The 21,951-nt window shown below is 35.0% G+C and overlaps 1 protein-coding gene across 3 annotated transcripts in view; it reads right to left on the bottom strand.

The window, feature by feature from the left end:
• Nrk (Nik related kinase) overlaps nucleotides 1-21,951 on the bottom strand; it is a 97,264-nt gene that overhangs the window by 51,274 nt on the left and 24,039 nt on the right. For all 3 annotated transcript variants that reach the window (XM_063280008.1, NM_001411591.1, NM_001191797.1), the window contains exons 3-4: nucleotides 4,202-4,258; nucleotides 2,893-2,964 (exon numbers count right to left, since the gene is read on the bottom strand). In XM_063280008.1, the coding sequence (XP_063136078.1) occupies nucleotides 2,893-2,964; nucleotides 4,202-4,258 (129 nt within the window). The remainder of the gene's footprint in view (nucleotides 1-2,892; nucleotides 2,965-4,201; nucleotides 4,259-21,951) is intronic.

Here is a 21,951-nt window from a genome sequence, read left to right as displayed (position 1 = left end):
TTCTATCTAAAGTATACAAATGATATTTTATAATATGTATTCTTTTCAGACTAGTTAATTTGACGCTTATGCATGAAATAGCCATTCATAAAATATTAGTAATTCATTAATTTAGGTTTACAATCAAATGATGGGCACTAAATGTTTTGGTAGGCATTCATGCCAACTTTCTTAATGTACATGTTTGCAGTTCATTCTGATGAATCTGGGATGTTGAATATTGTAATGAAAAGCCAAACTCATTTTCAACAGCAGTTGCATTTTTCCTTAGAAAATACATATATAGGAAGTTCTGACTGCTCCAAATTCACCAGTAGTCATTATATCTGTTCTTTGAGAGTGGAGTGACAATATCATGTGGTTTTGACTTATAAACTCCTGGGAAGACAGAGTTTCAGATTATTTTATCAATTTCTTATTGGCTGGTGTGTTTGTGTTTATTGAATAATTTTTTCATGCTCTAATGTTTCATGTGTTCTCTAGGGCACACATATGTTTTAATTTTGATAGAGTCCAACTTATTACCGTTCTATTGTTAGTGACTTTTGTTTCCTATCTATTCATCAGCAAATCAAAATCACAAACATTTAGCTTTATGCTATTTTCTAAGCATTTTATAGTTTTAGCTCTTACGTTTAGGTATTTGATCCATTTTCAGTCCTTTTTCTGTTGTACATTTATAGAGCTTAGGGCGGAATGTTGTGATTAGCCTTTAATACATTTTAAAAGTATGAGCTCATCTGATGCTAATATTTTAAAATAAGTTTATAACAAAACTTTGCCTAATCTTATCAGCTGTACATCATGCCTATGTAGCAAAACAAGTAATGATTTAGTCTCTTTCAACATTTAACATGTTATTGTTAAAAGGTTGCAGTACATGTTCTCTCCGAGTTGTGTATACTAAAAAGGTAGCTAGAGACTGAAGTGATAAATGCATAATACACATATATGTAACATACGATATTACAATACCTACAGATAGGCAAATGTAGCATTTATTTTACTCTAAACAATTACGTATTTTTCTTTCAAATTTTATACTAATACATAGAACACATCTAACTAGGGAAGTGAATACTTTTATATCATTTGGCAGCAGTGTAAAATTATAAAGAATAGATATATGGATCTCATGCTTACAGGGTGGAGTCAGATGTTTAAGTATTCTTTTTTAATGAATTATCAATTTATTGAACATTGAATCCACCTGATTAGATGAGATCAGTAAGGTGAAAGGCAGTTTAAAGGGACAACTCTATCAAAGAGAATTTGACCATAGCCAGAAAAGAACATCAACTCTGAGTGTTGGCACACTTCTCTTTTTAACCATTGACTCCCCACAGTAAGAAACCCATTTCTCACACTGACTTTAAAGATACAGTAGAAGATAGGAACCCTGTCCTATCTTCACAGAAGATCTATGAATGTGCCACTAACACACTGTTTAGCCAAAATAGTCAAGCTGATTTAGAGATAACTGATTAGCTAGCAATGATGTTCCTTTACCAAAACATAATCGTAGAATTCAAAAGACAGAACTTAAAAAAAATAAAACTTTCAAGAGTGGGTTTCCCACATGAATGTAAACTCTCCCAAAGCAAATAAATGAAGATCAGATATGTTTGGAAAGCATTAGTGTGTTTGCCACTCTCAATTAAAGGGAAGTTGAGCTTGTAAGAAACACACAAGTACATAATATCCATCAGGCCAAGTGGGTAATTTAAAACTCTCACACATCTCCCAGTAATATGATGCTGCAGTGTTTCCTGGCTCTGAGCCAGTTGATCCCAGACTGGCCTGAATATCCTGCTTTTTGTCAAGAGGCAGCTCAAGGATGCCAGAATTCCCTTTGTAAATTCACCACTGCTACAACCACTACCACCACCCCCTTAATATGGAAAGAATACCAGAAAAGTTTTGGACACATTAATTTTTTATTAATATAAACTTTTGAGAAAAGTTGAATCAACCTAACAAGTCTATTTTACATTTTTTCTTGTTTTTTGGTGGATTTTTGATCTATGAAAGCTGCTTCCTCTGAATAGGTTTCTACCATTATGATACATTATAAACTAAAAGAAGCCTGTTGTGTAACAGATAAATCATGAAGGTATTTGGTAGTGAGTTTTTTCATATACCTAGAAAGATTCTAAATATGTTTGTGTTGATAGAAAGGGTTATTCTTAATGTACTTGTCACTATATTTATGAAGGCATGAAGGCTGAAAATAACTGAACCTCATTTATTTGACTCCAGGAGAGAAAGCTAGAAAAATTGTATCAATGAAATATATTGATATGAACAATCATTTTTGTTTTAGGCTTATATAACATTTTGATAGAAAACTAAGGTGTTAGAAGAAATACAGTTCCGTATGCCTGAAATTATTCTGAAATCAGTGATTATTTAGACAAGGTATGGACAAATATGTGAAGAGTGTTAGGACGGCTTTTGCAATATAAAAAGCAGTCATTCATTTGGCTAAAATACAATGATGTTTATGATCATCAGAACTGGGCAATGGAGACTTGTTCTAAAGAAGATGTGCACCATATAAAAAAGTACTTTGTGAAGGTCAATTTTAGGAAAAAAAAATTCTTGGTCTAGTCAGTTCTTCCTTTATTGCCAGCCAATATGAAGGCTCTATGAACTATAGACATACTCATTTTCCCCTGCAGTCAATAATTGCCGTGCAAAGGCTCTCTTCTTTGACAGATGTCAGTGTTCAACTCTGATGAGTAAATCTATGCAAATAGTAGTAAGAGATACATGTTATCATTTCCACCACGAGCGGTTTAGAGGGAGCCCATGTAGAGATAACGCAATGGATGAACTGAAAACTAAAATCAAGGGCAAGACTACAGAGGTGCCGAGGAAGACTATACTCACGCTGTATCTCCATCCGACAGACTTTCGGTATTTGTTCACTCTCACCCGCTTTCCTATTTCAGGCAAAGGAGTCTGAAAAAAAAAAAAAACAAGAAAAATATTATTAGTTCTACTAGTACACTCTTACAATAACTTATGCTGAAGTACTTTGTGCTATTTTAGCACTGAATTATAGATGAATAAAACATCATTCCTTTCTTGCTTTGCGCTAATAGTATTAATCTAAAATTTCCACTTCTTACAGCATGTGTAAACTGGTAACAAATTTATGTTAATGGATGTAACTGACACATTAATGGGAGAATTTGCAATAGTGAAGTGTTATTTTCCTTTTACAAATGCAGATAGTAAATATTAAACCTCTATTGCCCTACCATGACTTTTAAATATTCAAGGATATAAAATATGGTTCTAGAGCTCCTAAGTTAAAATGAGGAAATAAATATTTTATATAATCTTCCTTTAAGAAGCAGTGAATTATTTGGGTGCTATGTTTTTATAAATCCACAAAACTCCCAAATCTTCTGAATCACACATTGATTTGCAACATATAAATAAGGGTGAAGCAAAAGTACCCTTCAGTTTCTTCACTAATTGCAAGGTAACTTCATTGTACGGTACAGTAGTTCCATAAAGCTACATAGTCTTTCGAGTATTTTTCCTTTGGGATAAAATGAAATAAAATTTTCTTAACTTCTGTTATATTTGTGTTAATATTATCTTGAGAAAGTGAAGTACTAAAAAAAAAAGAGAGCAGAATTCAGTCTGTCACAAATTCTTTGACAACAGATTATGAACTGTGACACACTTTTATAAATGTTAGCAGGAACAGTGCCAATTAAATTCTCCCTCTTGCTTAGCTGTCAGAAAACATATGAAAAATGTGCTTCTCTGACAACTTCTTTCCTTCTACCTATCATTGGGAATCTAATGGCCTCAATTCGCAGAAGAAATTATTTGAGAAAAAGTATGACAGAGCAGAGCAGTATTAACACAATATTAAAGGACATATCTCCTTTGCTATCCCCGCCTATAGATAATCAACTGGAAATAGAGGAAGATATTTTCCCAATAGGTTTATAATATCAAATATTTATAATTTATGGTACGCGTGAAGTATTTTTAATGTGGAAATATAACAAACCAGTAATTGTAATACATTAATAACTGTGATTACAAACCTATAATTATTCTGGATTAACTCACTAATAAATGAAATCATGATTTCAAACTAATGGTTTTGGTGTTGTTTATGCCCTGGACAGTGTATTAAGGGAGCAGAATACAGAGAGAATACAGTATTGATTACCTTCCGGGCATTCATTACTTTAATAGCCACGAAAGAACCCGTCTTTTCATGGAGTCCCTGAAAGAAAGGAAATTGATGTGTCAACTGTTTGCTATTTACTCAGTTACTGAGAAACTAAAAAAGTAAAATATAATTAAATAAAAGCAAGGACATAGCATTATAAAGGACATTATAAAATGTTATCAACATTTAAATAAATCTAAAGCACTTCACTGAAAATGAAGCAAGTTTATTAAGTAGATTATATCTTTATGCTTATATTAAGCCACAGACATAATGTATCATCTAAACATACTGTTTATTCAATATAATTCATCGTCTCAATTTGTGTTTCGCTTAAGAATTCAGATGAACGGTGCAAATTTTCAATTTAAAGTAACATAAATAGAAGATATTTTACTGTACACTTTTTGACCTGCATGCATATAGTACTGCGCAAAGATATCTTCCTACTGAATATTTCTTCTACAATGATCACTGATAAGAGTGATGTATACTTAATTCAACAGACATGTTTTAATATGTCTTGAATCACAAGAACCACAAATCTTATGAAATAGTTCTGGAATATTTTTTCTTACTAGAATCATAATTGTTTCTAATAAATGTAGTCTTAGCCTAAATGCATATCATAAATTTTTAATATAGTAAAATGAATATACAGTTTTTAACTTAGATATTATTTTGTGGCTGTTAATTTTCAAAAATATTTCATGTTGTGGTAACAAAAAATTCTTCCCAAGTGTTATTATGTGTAAGTTGAGTAGAATACAGTATATGATAGCAGAAAATTATTCGTGGACAGTAGTCTCCCAAATTTGAATTTCACCTTGTACTCCAGATTGTGACCTTATTTGGTCTTCCCCGAATTTCTCCATAGGCACAGCGAATTACAACTTTCCTTTCTTTGATTCTAAGAGGTTATTCATGGGTCAAACTGGTATTCTGTTTGTGCTACTATTCTGTGCAACACAAAGCATTCGGCATACTAGAAAAGATATTTATCATACATAATCTGTAAAATTTTAACTATATCACTTTCATACTTGTGAATATACATTAGTGAAGTCACTGAATGTCTTTAAGTGCTGGTATTCATTTTGTAAAGACTTTTTAAAACATATTCTCTCAATCAGTGATCAGGGAATGACTCTCATTTCAAAATTGCACAGCTTTTTGTCAGCCAATTACATACTAACATGGTGTTTCAAGAAGTTATTCACTATCCCTGAAGGAAAAATAGACCTTAGGTCTCAGAATCACATAGTAGGTTAAGAACCAACAACTGCGTCTAATGCATACAAAAATACATAATTAAATTGCTGCTATTAAATAACATTTTAGAGTTCTCCCTTGTACTCTATTTTTAAAGTAACAAAAATAAAAGATATTTTACTGGACACTTTTTGACCTACATGCATGTAGTACTGCGCAAAGGTATCTTCCTACTGAATATTTCTTCTACAATGATCACTGATAAGAGTGATGTATACTTAATGCCTTATTATGAAGTCATTTTAAATTCAGATAATAGTTTCAAAAATAGCATGTATTACATGATCACAGTATAAAAATTAATACTGGCATGATACTCCTTTAAATTGTATTACAGTTTATTTATGATTTTTATTGTCAACAATTTTGTATAATGTACCTCAGCTTGTATTTATCTCATGCTTTTTTTGTAATTATTTTGAGATTACACATTTGCAGGAGAAGAACAAATAAATGGAAGGTTCTCTCACCCCATATACAGCATCACATATTTTACAACTTAACAATTATGAGGTAGTGACCTTGATCACTTAATGTAAGACTCCTGAAGTTTCTCCACTACCCATTCCTTGTCATACTATAAGTCACTGGAAGTTACTGACACCAACTTTGAAGGAGAATAATCTTATTTTTGACTAGCTAGTTAGAGAATCTGGAAGGCACCTTTTGGAAATAAACTAATTGTTCAGTAGTGCCATCTTGTGGCTTGCCGGTTATGTGGAAGCTGCTTTCTGCCGAGAGCTGAAGGCAATTCTATAGTGAGAGGAGGGCAGTATTTGTAATGTGGGTTAGGTATGGCCTTTTCTCATAATTTGTGCTTTATAAAAAATTAAATACGTGTAAACATTGCTAAGAAAGCTGATAGGTTTTGTACTCTAATGTAATCAGAACTGTCATCGATGTACTAAGTATTGAACAGCCCCAAATTATAAAGTAGATTTTGTTGCTGTTCACTTTTCCTATAGAAATATCAACAATATACAGGGACCCACTGGTTGCACTGGAATAATAATATTTCTTAAAATATAAAATAATCAAAACGTACTTGGCAGATAAACTGTCTGGAGTCATAAGTTTTAAGATGTGTATACTTATAACAGGGAAAAGAAAATTCAAGGATTCATTACTCATAGTTTTGAATTTCTAGTAGAATTGGTTAATGGGTTGGTTCAGAACGATGAAAATAGGCTACCACAAAAAAGACGTTAATAATATCCTAAATAACTATCCTAGCAACATATAATGCTTTCACAACTAAACCTGTATTATTTGCACAGAACTATTTGAAGTAACTCAAGAGAAAAAAATAAATCCCCCAATGTGTTAATTTCAACTTGGCAAAGATTTGTGTTCTTAATTAATTTGGGTAATCAAATAAACAGCATTATTTAGTTTGCTTCCTCCAGGATAAGCAGAGTTCATTACTGTGCTGTTAGTCTTCATGAGCTTGAAAATGAGTACCAGCAATTTGAATGTATCTTATTAACTGAAAATACTACATGCTCCTAAATTTAAGGCTGATCTCACACCAAGACATGCATATATAGTGTTCTTATATACATGTATATTTCTTTAATTGAAGACTAAATCTTGATATACATAAAACATGTATATAATTGTGAGAGTTACAAGAAAATGTGTATTCCTTCTTAATGTCCAGACTCCTTCGATTACTTTGGGAAGTCAAATTACTATGCTCAAGACTAATTACACTTTGGGGAAGTATCTTGAAAATAATAAAGTAAGGCTAATTTAAACGCTAAAGTTCCAGAAGTAAATATAAGTGAACTGATAACTACAGAAGAAATTCGTGCGTCAGCAGAGTCTAGCTCCTAACTGCCCAATAAGTCAACCATCTTCCCAAGCTTTTTTTATTTTTCCATTCTATTAGCAAGCATTTCTTCAGTGTTATTTTATAACACTCCCCTACATGTTTGGGGATGTTCAAGTGAAGGTGAAGACCTCTCCTAGTTATTCACTGATTTCTATTAGAGCAGTTGGGAAAGTTTCTTGGAAGAGACAGTACAGATGCCAATTGGAACATGAATCCGGCACAGTATTTAAGAAGACTGGGGGTTAAATGGTGGTCTCAGGTGCATAGAACTTCATAAGCACGTGTTATCAGGCAATGCAGAGAAGGAACACTCAACCATTAAATGGGAAAACGTTAGGGATTGGGGGGAGTGGCCATACAGCAGAAAACTGAACATGGAATAACAGGGTGCACCTGCTTTACTCACAAGCAAAAATGTCAGTGGAAAAAATAATAAAATCATGCTGAAAAGGAGAGAGAGGTCATCACTGAGAGACAACCCATTAGTTGTGTACTTCGACTGCTTTTTGTGAGCTAATAGGCTGATGCAAACCTCAAAATTGGTAAGGCACTGAAAAATCAGCATTGAATTGCAGTAATGATCAATTTCTTGGGGATTATACATTTTAAACCATAACAAATGATTTAAAATAGCAGTTGTGACAGCTGTGTTTGTAAAATCCATCATTCTGCAACAGTTAATTACTATGTTTTCCCCTAGAAAGAATATAGGATAGTTCTTGATGGCCTTGTAATTTTCATTAGACAATTTTTATATCATGTAGTTAAAGAAATTGTTGTGGAAAAACTGCCTCCTCTTCAGTCATTCATTCAGAGCCCCTCCAGTCATTTATTTTGCTTTTAGTTGGTAAACTGAAACCACATAATCTCCATGGCATTCTTTTTTAGTTGGATTTGTGGTGGAGAAAGACCACTGAGCTACTCATGATAGTTGAGTCCATTCTATAACTGTGTGGCTTCCTTTGACTCACATAGTTTTGTCCTTTGTCATCTATTTTGGTCCCTAGCAAGAGATCGAACTGATCCTTGAGGGCCACCACAAGGCCAGCCATAAGCACTGTCTAGGAGTACTTGTTGAGACACCATGGCCAATAGAATAGCTTCTACCAATAGGTCTGTCCAGAAACAAAAAAGCAAGTGGCTGGTTGAAGACTTTCCTTTTAATCATGTCCTCTCTTTAACTATCCTTTCAGACTGGTAACAAGGCTGCTGTTTCTTACATGGATAGCTTCTATTGTTTGCTTCTTATCCTTCCATCATCACAAAACAGCTGAGGAAGCCCAAAGTGATAGATACATTCAGAGTAATCAGTGGAGGTGTGATTAAAACCAGCAACGATATGGCAGAGATAGAGGGCGAGAACTGAGGACTTATATGAAATGCCAATCACTCTTCAAGAAGGAGTTGTACATAGGACATTTGGAAAGAAACAGGAATTTATGAGCTTTGATTTTTTTAAATAAATTTTAAGAAACTCAGCTATGTGATATGCAGATATTGGATAGGTGATAATTAACACATGACCAAATTATCAAGACACACCACACACCCATTTTCATTCTTACAGAGCTTAGTGTCCTGCATGAAGACACACCGTGATCATGACACTAAACTGAAGGTGGCCAAAGAGTATTATGCAGGATCTATTATCCAACATTTGCATGAACATCTCATTGCTACAGTTTTGTAGAGTCATGTGTATCAAAATTGAAAATGTCTTATAGGTGTGATCCCTCCCCTCCATCCTTCCCTATCCAACCCTGTTAAAGAAAACTCAGAATAGACAGATGCAAATAATTGTGGCTAGAAGCCAGTTAGTGTTTGAAACTAAATAAATAGTATTTTAAATTTAAGGCCTTAGGATTTAAGACTTCTACAATCAAATTACAATTGCAAGTTAAAGGTGAAGATAAAAAGGAGTCATGCTTCTGTTAAAAATTCTAACAGATTTTTTTTTTCGGAGCTGGGGACCGAACCCAGGGCCTTCTGCTTGCTAGGCAAGCGCTCTACCACTGAGCTAAATCCCCAACCCCTCTAAACAGATTTTTTAAAAGACATTACAAATATTATCTATAAAACAGTTGTTACTTACATTCCACTATGAAGCTATGTCATATCTTTGTGTAAAATGAGGGTAGATTTACACTCCAGTTAATTAACATAAATTTAAATTATATAATCACTTGATACTCTGTGTCTGAGATCTCATACATTCCTTTCATCAAATGAATTATTTACCTAGATGACAGATTTTTAAAGGAAATTTTTTATTTTTATTCAGTTTCGGGGTTACAGACATTCAGCAAAGGTGTATTGGGCTAAATCGACTCAATTTCTGACTGACTCTAACAGAAGGGGATGGGCCGAGTGGGGAGTGACGGTGGGACACAAGATAATTTTTATGCCATACAAATTAGTAGAAAATTTAGAGAGATCATAACACCTAATAAGCACTATAATACACTGAGATTTTAGACAAAGCCTGTTAAATGCAGCCGTGTTGCTCGGTGCTCCAGGAATCCAAAGAGCATTAATTATCAGTAGGTGAATTTCCCTTCTTCAACCCTGTAATCATCTCTGTGGTTACACTGTGAGGCCACTCAAAGTTCCATGCAATTCTCTTCAGTTAGAAAGCCTCAAGGCTTGGAAAGATATGTGCTCGTCCATGTCAGAGGGCAGGGGCCTATTAAAAGGAAGCGGTGCCAAGGCTCTTGCCAAACTGACACAAGGGATACAAGGTTAGTCTGTCAGGGAATATTGCCTACTCCTCAGTGGTGCTACTACACTGAAACCTTCGCTAAATATGCGATACATACCCCTTGTGGTTCTATTGAGTTCAGAGGTGCGAAGTGTTGAGAACACCAAGTGTTTCATCTTTCTTTGGTAGCAAACCATCCAATTACAAGAACCTTGGCTGGCTTAGCAAATGGATTCAGAGTGAGCGAGATTTTGCAAGTAAAAAGCTACAGAAGCATCAGAATAACCAGACAGACTAATGTTTTTCCTCTTCCAAAAATCTGGGACAGTCATGGTCATGCTTTAGTACAACTGTGAAATAGTCGGAAGAGGGCCTTGGCGGTTTCAGTGGCTTTGTAGCTTAGGATCTGCCCTGTAATTTGAGGCAGTTATGTGTGCTTATACAGCAGCTTCAGCTGACTTTTATTACCCTTGTTATTACTCCTGCAGGGAAAAATAGGTCAAAATATGAAGTAGCATCATTTGCAAATGGAGCTGCTCTCTCTGACACTGCACCGCTCAAACAGCAAATTGTATAAAATGGACAATAAAGTTCAAAATCTGTGGCTAGAAATATATGGATAGTGGCTACTAGGTAACTAAGACATGTCTTCAATAGACCGTTATGCGATAAGCCAGGTCTAGAGGTGACAAAAATACAAAACCATTGTAGTTCATTCTTACAAGTAGGTGGCATCATAAAACTTTCAATGTTGGCCATTAATACAAATGGAAACTCATAGCCTGCAGGCATGAAAAGTTGGCTGAGAGGCTAAGAACCTTGGCTGCTCTTTCAGAGGACCTGGCCTTGGTGTCTCATGCCCATATCAGGTGGCTGACAGTTACCTGTAACTCATAGCTCTAGGGATCAAACACCATCTTTTGTTCTAGGTTAATATCTGTATATTCACACACACCACAAGCAAAGAGAGACACGCAAGTCTTTAAAAAATACTCACAGTCCATAAAGTAGAACTTCATATGTTGAGGAAACTATCATATATTGGACTAGGTCCTACAAATTCTCAAAACCACTGCTCATATTCCCAAATATCACTATTCATTAAAGTACAGTGAGAACATGCTAAAAGAAATGATACCTATAACTCTGTGTGAGTGTGCTTTTAAGCCTATGACTTTTTCCTCTTGGAAGTTCTATACATTATAAATACAAGAGGAAATTCAGGTCCCAGAAGCTACTTTCCTTTTCACAGTCTTTTCCTCCCCTCCCTTCTCTGTCACTATTAAGCTACTTTTTCTCATTCCAAGATCACAGAATTGTTACTTTTTCTTTTCTTTTTTTTTAAAGGTAAGATATCTTTGGACTTAACCATGGAACAGTGTATCAAGGCATGGCCAAAGAAACACATCTTTTCTAAGCAAACAGGTTCTAGCCAGAATGGATAATGCTTCACCACAATGTCACAATGTTTCAACATAAACTGCTTTGTTTCTGCAATGCATGAATCAGTTAACACTCACACAGAATGTATTCCATCTGTTCTGACAGATGTGAGGGGCAGCGTCTCCCATTCTATCAAGCAGCACAACCAGTGTAAGGAAAGCACTGAAACAGCTGGCTGATGGGGGAGGGGAGGGGCACATCAGCCCAAAGCACCAGCTTTGCCTCTACAATCTACCCACTGCAAAGGAAATCCTGAACTCTCCTAGCTCTCCCAATAGAGGTTTAAACACAAAAGACATGCGTATGACTCTATCGTCAACAGGGCGTTTATGACTTCAAGAAAAGTTTTTATGCGCCCTGTGCAAGATATTTTACTTAAGAGTACCCCAAACAAGAAGATAACTCAGGACAATTAGTTAAATTTAGTAAGGCAATCTGAAAAAGGAAGGTAATCTGAGACACTGGGATAGTCATCTAAAGGAGAAACATACTGATGTGAAAATATTCTCAGGTTGACAATGAAGGACCAATATATATATATATATATATCTTTTGGAGCGCAGAGAGGACAACTTGGCCTTGGTGAAATTTTTGACATTTTTTCTTTTCTCCTTCAAATTGTTTCATATTTTTCTATTATATTTTCCACTACTAATCCCTAAATTTGTTAATCCATATAGCCAGTGACAGAAATAACAACAGATCAAAAGCCCAGTCCTAGAATCACTTCCTATTCTGGTGTTGGCCTTTAGTCTTTTAAATTGTCTCTGTGGATTCTTTCTTTTCTATTTTTTTAAATTATTGCATATCACCTTTAAATTATTCATCAGGCCAGATACATGACATATAAACTACTAGTGTCAAAAACTTGAACAAAACCGCCTTTGCAAGTAGACTAAATAATGTCCCTCCAGGTAAGTTAATTAACTATTCTAATGATTCTAGCAATATTTTGTCCAGACCTTCTGCAAATATTTATGAGTTATGCTAAAAATAAATGTATTATTTGATATGCATTAAATTTCAAAAGCAAAAAGCACCACTGGATTAGATAAGGATCTCATCCAAGAGGCTCTTGAGTTTATATTTAAGTAGTCATTTGCCTACAAATTATAGACATAGGCATGTGTTCCATCTTCAAATACATCATAAACAGTTTTGGTGCATTTTGTCATTGTTTTGTAAATTTTATTGAATTTAGCCAGAATATCTTTTGTATGATATGGATCCCTAAAATACAATTTTTTTATACTTAAGCATACAATCAGGTTTTAAAAATGTCCCTCATATGCCTGACAAAAATGGTTATTCTCTACTTGTTGATAGCAGAATTCATCATAGTTCAAAGAGACCAAATGTTGTAATTGAATTCTTAGCAATTTTTCCCAACTTCATGTATATAAATTCTGAGACAAAGGTGAAAGATTTCCATTCTAACTTTGGATGTACTGCATTAACATCTCCTTGCAATTTTACTAATTTAACTTCACTTATTTTAGAACATATTTTCCATTCCTCTGAATGCAAGTTCTTATATTTTAATATTAGAACAATACTTTAAAAATGATGAATATATTAAACCTCTTATTGCTTATGGAAACCAATGTGAGCGAAGAAAGCAAGTCCATTTGAGGCTTCACAACAGAGATAAAAAAAATCATCTGATTGTTTTCTTTTACTAAAAATGCACCTGACTTTCATTGTTAGGAAGCTGTACCACATAGAATACTCACAAAGCCAAGGATTCTTTGAGCCTAATTTTTTGGGGGTAGGGATATGCCCATGAATTTTCCCAAAATGCCAGTCCTGGCAAGATATAAATAAAGGGAAGATTCTGCCATGGACTTTGTCCCAGGCATGCTAATAAGGCTACAAGACTAATTATTTTCTCCCAAAACAATTATTTTCTTTCTTTTTAGAAAGAAAGGTGGCAAAGTTAGGATGGTTTATTTTACTTTTGTGCTGCTCTGATTCTTCTTTATTCCAAATTCTTTAACTTCTGGGCCAAATTATAGCTTTTTTTATAAACTGCACTGCACAGGGCTTCGCCTCTCGTGTGGGCCTAAGCATTTGTTGCATGCCTGAAGAGCTAGTAGAACATGCTCCTGTGTTTCCACTTCCACAGACAAAAAAAAAAAAAAAAACCAAAAAACAAAAAAACAAAAAAAACAACAACCAATAAACAAAACAACAACAACAAACCTCGCTAAAACTACGTCTGGGATTTAACTCAAAATATTTTGTCTCCAAGGGTCTTTGCTGGTATTAGAGTCATGAGTCACTGTCAACACTGCAGTTTAGAGGTTGTTCTTACTGTCATGTATTGTATACCTTTATTTAATTGTGAACTATGACAAGTCCAATAATACAGCCTTCATGGGGAAATACGCAGAAGACTGAGCTCAAGGGCCTCCTTAATTGACCCTCTTTTCTCAAATAATAAATCTTCTCTCCTCAGAATGTGCTTCTCCTTCCCACTGCCTCCAAAGTCACTATTCTCATCCTACAAACACAGGTAATGAGTGAGATACAATGTTTTATTGTTACCTTGCTTTATTTGAGTTCTTGAAAAAAAATGTTTCATTGCGTAGGTGCAAAGGAGCCCAAGTTGCAGTTTCAAAGCCAGAGGTGGGAGGGGGGACGTCTCATGTGAGGAGACTGAAAATTACAGTTGTATTTGGGAGAGTAGAAGGGGATTGCTCTATGGTCTCACTGGGTAATTTAGGAGGCAGAAAGTGTCAAATATCTGTAAGCTGCCTTCCTGACACAGGAGTTAGGAGAAAGGGATGCAGAATGAAAAAGGGAAGGAAGAAGAGAGGAGAAAGAACTATAGCAACCTGATAAAGATGAGATAGGTTTATTAAAGTATGAAAGGTTTGACTAAACATTAGAAAGACAATATAGAAAATGACAATTTGGCATATATGTATATGTGTTTCCTAAGCTAACCCAGCCATCTGAAGTATGGTTAGTCTGAATAGAGGGTACAGCACCTGAAAAAATTTCCACCAATAGTATTTATTCCACAACACAGTTGCCTCCTTAACTTCTGTAACCTTAAAAAAACATCCCTGCTATCTTCCAATGATTTCTTTTCATGCTTTTTCACAAATGTAATTATCATGATGCAATGACTTGGGTTGGACTGCATAAGATTTCTCTATTCTACTATCTCACCAAGTACCTATTTTTCCTTGTCTACCATCTATACAATATTATTCTCTCCCTAGGCCTGTCCCCAACATGAATGTGCTATAAATTCTCTTGCTACATTCTATCTTTTTTTCGATGTTCTTTTTTTTTCTTTTTTTTTTTCTCTTTTTTTCGGAGCTGGGGACCGAACCTAGGGCCTTGTGCTTCTTAGGCAAGCGCTCTACCACTGAGCTAAATTCCCAACCCCACATTCTATCTTTTTAATGGTGAAAAACTTTGCTTTCAAGCCAACCACATAAGACTTCAAAACAAAGTATAAGCTTGCTGTCTATGTACTATATAGTCCCATGCTGCCAAAAATGTATTGCCTACTAGAAATAAGTTTAGAAAATTTGCTGAGAAGCATTAAAGATGCTGTAAATACAACTCTCCCTACACCAGTTCTAACATCTGCCAGTAATTGTGTTCATCATAAATGTTGACTTAGGAAAGTTAAAGCCACAAATACATCCAGTTTGGAGCCAACTTTTTCTCTACATAGTTTGTTTGTACATCAAATGATCCATATCCTGGTACCAAAATATTCTGTGACACATCTTTATCCTTTGAAACACATCTCTGGATAATCTCAGTCAAAGTAAAATCATGAGGAAGAAAGTATGTCTGAGACTTTTAAAATATTTTCTTTCTTCCTTTTAGATATGGGTGATGACTTTCCTGTAATCCTTGCTTTGTGAAATGTCTTATGATTAGGTTTAATTAGTGCAGGATAATTATCTCGTTTGCTTTTCTTTTCCTGTTTGAAAATTTCGTGGCTAATCAGTGAGAAAAACTTGGATTTTAAAGAAGGCCCTAACGATGACATTTATATATTTTTCCAAACTTGCTTCCGATTAAATTCAAATTCACAGTTAAACTGTTGTAAAGGAAAAGAATTTATTTTAACAAAGACTCAATTACATTTTCTTTCTTGTGTTTGTCTGCATTGTTTTGTTTTTGTTTCATTTCCTTTTATTTGCTTTGAGACAGAATTTCCCTATATGGCCCCAACTAACCTAGAACCAACTACATTAGCCTCCTTCTGATGGCAATATTGCACTGGCCTTAACTAGTAGTACTGCAACAGTGATTGATCATATCTCACCATATTCACAGTCAATGTTAAAGGCCTCTTGTTTATCTTGACTATAAAATTATTTCAATAATTATTTCCTAGCAAAAAAGCCCACTTTGTATGCTGCTATCTTATTTTCTATGCAAGGCTAAAGATCTAAGCCAAGTTCATAACAAGTATAATTACTAGCACTAACAATTACACAAAATAAGTTTAAAATCTTTATATTTACAGTGTGCTATTTTTTGACAAGAGCAGCATCATTAGTCAGTGGAAATGGTTGAATTAGTTTAACAAATACTGACATTTAAAAAAATTTCCACTTCTTTCCCTATACAGACAGTATCTCAAAATAAACTGTTTAAATACAAAAGGTAAAACAAAAGACACAACAGAGGAAAGCTGGTCGTTTATCTATTTCTTAGTCAGGGTTTCTATTCCTGCACAAACATCATGACCAAGACGCAAGCTGGGGAGGTAAAGGTTTACTCAGCTTACACTTCCACATTGCTGGTCATCACCAAAGGAAGTCAGGACTGGAACTCAAGCAGGACAGGAAGCAGGGGCTGATGCAGAGGCCATGGAGGGATCATACTTACTGGCTTGCTCAGCTTGCTCTCTTTCAGAACCCAAGACTGCCAGCCTAAGGGTGGTAGCACCCACAATTGGCATCACACCAATTACATTTGTGAAAAAGCATGAAAAGAAATCATTGTGAATACAGTGGGGATGTTTTTAAGGTTGCTAAAGGTACTGAAGTTAAGAGGGCAATTGTGTTGTTGAAGATATCAGAAGTTCTTTAAGATCTATGCGATTGGCTATGTATGATTTGTAAAGTCACTGAAATAAGTGTATTCATCACTAGAAACCTTTCCTGCAAAGCACTTATAGGTACTCCTTGTACGTATAGCAAGGTCAGCAAGAGAATGTGCTTGGCCTTGCTTCTTATTATTTCTTTGTTGACATCATCATTTCACTATCGTTTCTATTTTGTGTATGCTTGCGTTATGCTTAGGAAGGTAAATCCAGGTCTGTAAAACATAATTAAGAAAATTACATAAACGCATTAAGCATTCCCATTTCCCACTGATGCAATCAGTGACACAGGGTGCTCTCCTTCCCCTAGATGAACGAAATCCATTGGAGCAAGCCAATGTAAAGAATGCAAGGGAGTCACGGATTCAGAATACAGTACTCATTCGTCTTAGCTTCAAGCTCTTTTCTTAGGCATAATCCTCAAAATGATGGCGACTTTTCATTAACTCATTTCTCTTCTTCCCATGCTAGCATGGGAGCTAATCCCCAGAAAGCAAAGTAAAACAATCTTTAAAAAATATAAAACCGATACGTCTTTTTATTTTTCCCACTGACCAAAATGTCCTGGGTCAGCCAGATTCCCATTTTTGCAACCTGATACATCATTTCAACCAGGTGGCTCCTTCTTGACCCAGGCACTGTTATATAGGCAAACAGATGTTTCTCAAATTTCACGTGACATTATCCATTCCACCTGTTTTGTGACAGATGATTTACTTTCTGACACTTAAACAGTTCTATTCCCCCATCACCCTGCAAATCAGTTCACCTCAATGGAGAACTGCCTTAGCTTAATGAGATTCTAATCCAACCCCTTCAGTTTATACACACATAAACAAAATACAAAAACCGAAAGTAACCTTTTGATGTCACTTGGAGGAAGTCTGTTACTGGTCAAGCATGATATTATTATGCCGATGGAATCTCAGTATCCATGTTTTTCTTTATCAAATTATATCTGCTATTTTTGTAAGATGGGTCTTTCTATGTTGTCCAAGAGGACCTCAAATTTCTGGATATAAGCAACCTCCTTTCCAGCCTTCCTATTTGTTACCTAAGAAAAGGTGTGAACACTACCGTGAGCTTGGCTTTAGACTTTTACATTTTTAGCATTTTGGTTGTCTGTTCTTAATTAATCTACACATTTGTCTCATGTCTTTATTTTTCTTATTCTTTAATGTGTTCATATATGAGTACATCATTTCCCCTCCCTCTTCCAAGTTCTTTTGTGTTCTCACACTTTCCCCTAAATATTCATGATCTCTTATTTATTAATGCTATATAAATATACATGAACATATCAGTTTATGATTATAGCCAGCTGAATCCCTTCAGTGTTGCTTACATGTACATATGTTTGGGCTGACCACTGCAACTGGATGACCCATACAAGGAGAAGCCTGATTCTCCCTCTCCCTCTCTCAGAAGCCATTAGTTTCTTGTAGCTCTAGGGCTGAAGCAATGTAGAATTTCCCCCATCCATATTGATAAGTCAACTAGTATTATATTTCAGGTCAACTTTAGGCAAATGTATTGTTGAGATTTCATGGATGCAATTCCCCTGACATATATAAAAAAATACTATCTCACAGCAAATCTCTGAGTTATCTGACGCTTCTGCTCCTGTAACCTAGACTGACTTTGAAATGCCTGTCTTCCTGCCTTTCATTCCCAAGTTCTGCGAATATAGGTATATGTCTCATGCCTTGCTCCCTGATGCACAATATGCATAAATTTACTGAGTTATAATCTGGATAGGGTTATTAAAGGATAATTTACATTTATAAATTCTGCTCATCTAGTGTACATTTTTATGAGTTTTAGTAGATATATGTAATCACGTGATCACATATTATATACATATTATGTTTTTACATGTCATATTCATATATACATATTATATACATATATGTTTTACTATATTATAGTTCTGATAATTGATTTATCAGTTAGTAGAATTTTCTATTTTATTAAATCTTTAGATTAAGAGAAGGACAATGAAAAGCATTTTCTTGTCTTTCATTTGTTGAAAGTTTTCTAATAAATCAGAGTCCATTTGTTGATGAGGAACAGAGAGTAAAAGAGGGGAAGGGAGAGGAGACAAAGTGGTTGGCCAATAAATAGGGAAATAGGGTCAAACAAAAAAGATGGGGGACAACAAAAAGAAGAGGGGGAGGCATACAAGCAAAAGAAGCGGGAGATGAGTTGGCACCAAGAATGTGGCCTGTTCACAAATTTTCAAATATCAGTCTTGACTATTAATTATATGACATATAATTTATATACATATATACATATACATATGTATGGGATTTGTAATAGAAATGAGAAATACGACAAATGCAGCTAAGTATGTTCCTGCCTATCCATAAATACATGGAAATAGTTTTAAAACATGTTTTGCTGGAGTTGTAATAAAACACCTACCACCAGCCAATGATGAGTCCTTCTGATTGGGCTTAACTAATTGAGAGTTACTAAAAACAATTAGCAGTTCTCTGTAAATTGATATAATACCATCAGAGTTTTAATCTGCTGCATGATGATACTCCTGCCAATGTTGGATGACATATATGAAGGTGGACTCATAAAAATATAATATACCTGAGGTTAGTAGTAATTATTAATATATAACTATAGAATATGTATAATATATTGTATATAATGTATAATATATGTCTATAATATGTGGAGTTCTAACATGGAAGGCTTTTCTCTCAGAATGAATCACCATCATTAAGTGATGCCTGATTGCAGTTATTCATACACTCACTCAGAAGGCCAGAAAGGCCCTCCTATTCTAGTCTCTGATTCTATTCTATTCTATTCTATTCTATTCTATTCTATTCTATTCTATTCTATTCTATTCTATTCTATTCTATTCATTATCTTAGATTCTTAGACTGATTTTCTTTATTCTTCTATTTTGTTTCTCATTTCTTGCCTTGATATTGTACATATTAATATCACAAAATACTTCCAATCCTCTGACAAACAGCAAGAAGTGAACTTCTGAGTTCCTTCTTCCATATCTTTGATAGCTGGCTATGAGAATCTAGATGAAGCTTCTGTTTCTTACCCAACTGCCTGCACTTTTAGAGGATTAAGACACCAACCAACACTGTTTTCATTTTTATTCCTGGTTTAAGTTAGTATACCAAATAATTGGTTTCATTATAGCAGTTTCACGCATGCTTTTGTCTTACTCTCTCCACTCCCTTCCTATCATCCTCCCTGCTCTCCTGTTGCTGGACTTGTTCATTCTGTAACAGCCTCTGCATTCATTGCACATGCATTCTGTCACCTTTCTTTCTTTCTTTTCCCTTCAAATTAAGATCTGTTTTCCGAAGAGTAGAATAGAACAACAAAATGAGTGTTGCCTACAATTACTGAAAATGAATCTCTTTGAGAACTTAAGAACCTTTATCACACAGCACATTCATTTAAAGTACTATGTACCAGAATGTAGTGAATCTGGACTCAGTCAATGAGGGTGAGGGTTAAGAGAAACATAAGTGACATATGCTAGAATCCATATGGATTGGAGCTTTCTGTGGCTCGAATATGTTTCATCTGAAGCTCATTAACTAAATAGAATATTATATTCATGTGGCTTACAGATGTTAATATTGCCTCAGTTTCTTGCTAGGAATATATAAAACATTAGTAGTAGCTTGAGGCTATGCATTTTGAATGATATATTCAGCCAGCATAAGCTAACCAAGAATTAATTTATCCAAACACGTGGTTTAACAAACATTCTTTCTCTTATTACATTATTTACTCTCAAATGGAGTCATAAAGTTGACAGGAAAGATGGATGAATATATTTGGCAAGAAAATAACAAAAGTCTTTAAATCACCTCCAAATTATCTCTTTGTAAATCTTACCACGAGAGCTTACAGCTCTTTCTAACACTACTGTCAACTTCTGCCCTTTCTGAAAATTCCTGCCCAGGTTTCCAGATCTGAAAGTTCTGCAGAAACGTTTAGTACATTCTAAGCCATCATCACAGAGAAATTTACTGCAGAATGCTGTTACACTACTCCAAACCAGTGCATTAAGCTGCCATCACTAACTTGCCAAGAAAGAACTTTGTGAAGACTGTCCCAAAATGCTACTCGACTGTGTATTAAGATGTAAGGAACAAATTGCTTAAGTTTCCAATTCACTAACAGAATACATATGCCACGCAGAGAAAAGTAACTAATTCTATAATCAAAACCAGGGCTGTGTGTATTTCTAAACTTCTAGGGATTTGTGGGAGCAGGAAAGTCAGGGTGTTTGCTTTTATCCATGCCCAAAGACATACTTTCATGGTTTATAATTTATTTTCATTGTGAAGGAGAGTTTTAAATTTCTTCATCAAACCTATATGTTCTAAGAACTTAACCTGGAAATTTTTATGCTTGACATGGGCGAAATTTTGCCTAGTTCATCCTTTTCCTTAGATTTTTCCCAGAATAAAGAAGACAATCTATACTTTTCTTTTCATGGGTTGTTGGAATGTCTAAATAATGATAAATAGTTATGATTTCTAACTGCATCTTTGCTTTTGTGGACGTGAGTCTGTGTTGTGTATGCGTGTTTGAGTATGCAGCCCATATTCATGAGATTGGGAAGGAGATTAAGTAAGTTTTGCCAAATTATCGTGAAATTCAACGAAAAATGTGCTTATCTTCTGTTTAGTAGTTGATTCTAACTGTAGGTTATATGTAAAATGGGAGGATGATAGCAACTTCAGGGATGGAATACAACTAAGAAATGTTGTTCAGCAATGCCTCTCCCACTAGGTGTAAGCCCAGAATGAGAGCATCTGTTAAAGCAAGCTTCCTGCTTCACCCAGTTGGCAATCCCAGCTAGCTGTGTTTGTTTCAATATTACTGGAATGGACCAAGAGTTCTACATTCCTAACAAGTTTCTGGATCATACTGATGCTCTTGGTGATCGCGAGGCCTGACTTTGAGAATGACAACGTAAAAGGAATTAATACATGAACATAGAATCTACGAATTTGGCTTAGCCAGATGAGAAGGAGCAAAAACACAGCTAAATAACCACTCCCGTTATTGGATTCCATTAGTTGGATGGTAGATTTCCAAAGGATGTAAGGGGGTATTCAAAAACATTTGAAAGACACTGCGGCCCTCCATCCTTTACCATCGGGGCTGTTAACGTCCTGGGGTTTCATAGAAGTTTCAACAGATTTCTAGTAAATCTGAAGTGACTAGATTTTAATTTTGCCTTTATTATCTGCCAAGATTTTAGCACTGGCTTCTGGGCTTCCCTTAAGAAAGTGGTCCACATGCCACTTAAACTGGTTTCCTTAATTGAAAACATTGGTGATGCTGTAGGGACTAGATGTCTAACATCGGAAGGGAGGAGTAAGAACAAGAGTTCATGAGTCTGGCTTGGT

Source organism: Rattus norvegicus, chromosome X, assembly GCF_036323735.1.
Source record: "Rattus norvegicus strain BN/NHsdMcwi chromosome X, GRCr8, whole genome shotgun sequence".
NCBI lineage: Eukaryota > Metazoa > Chordata > Mammalia > Rodentia > Muridae > Rattus > Rattus norvegicus.
The sequence above is the reverse complement of the archived record's forward strand: the minus strand, read 5'-3'. Positions and strand labels throughout refer to the sequence as shown.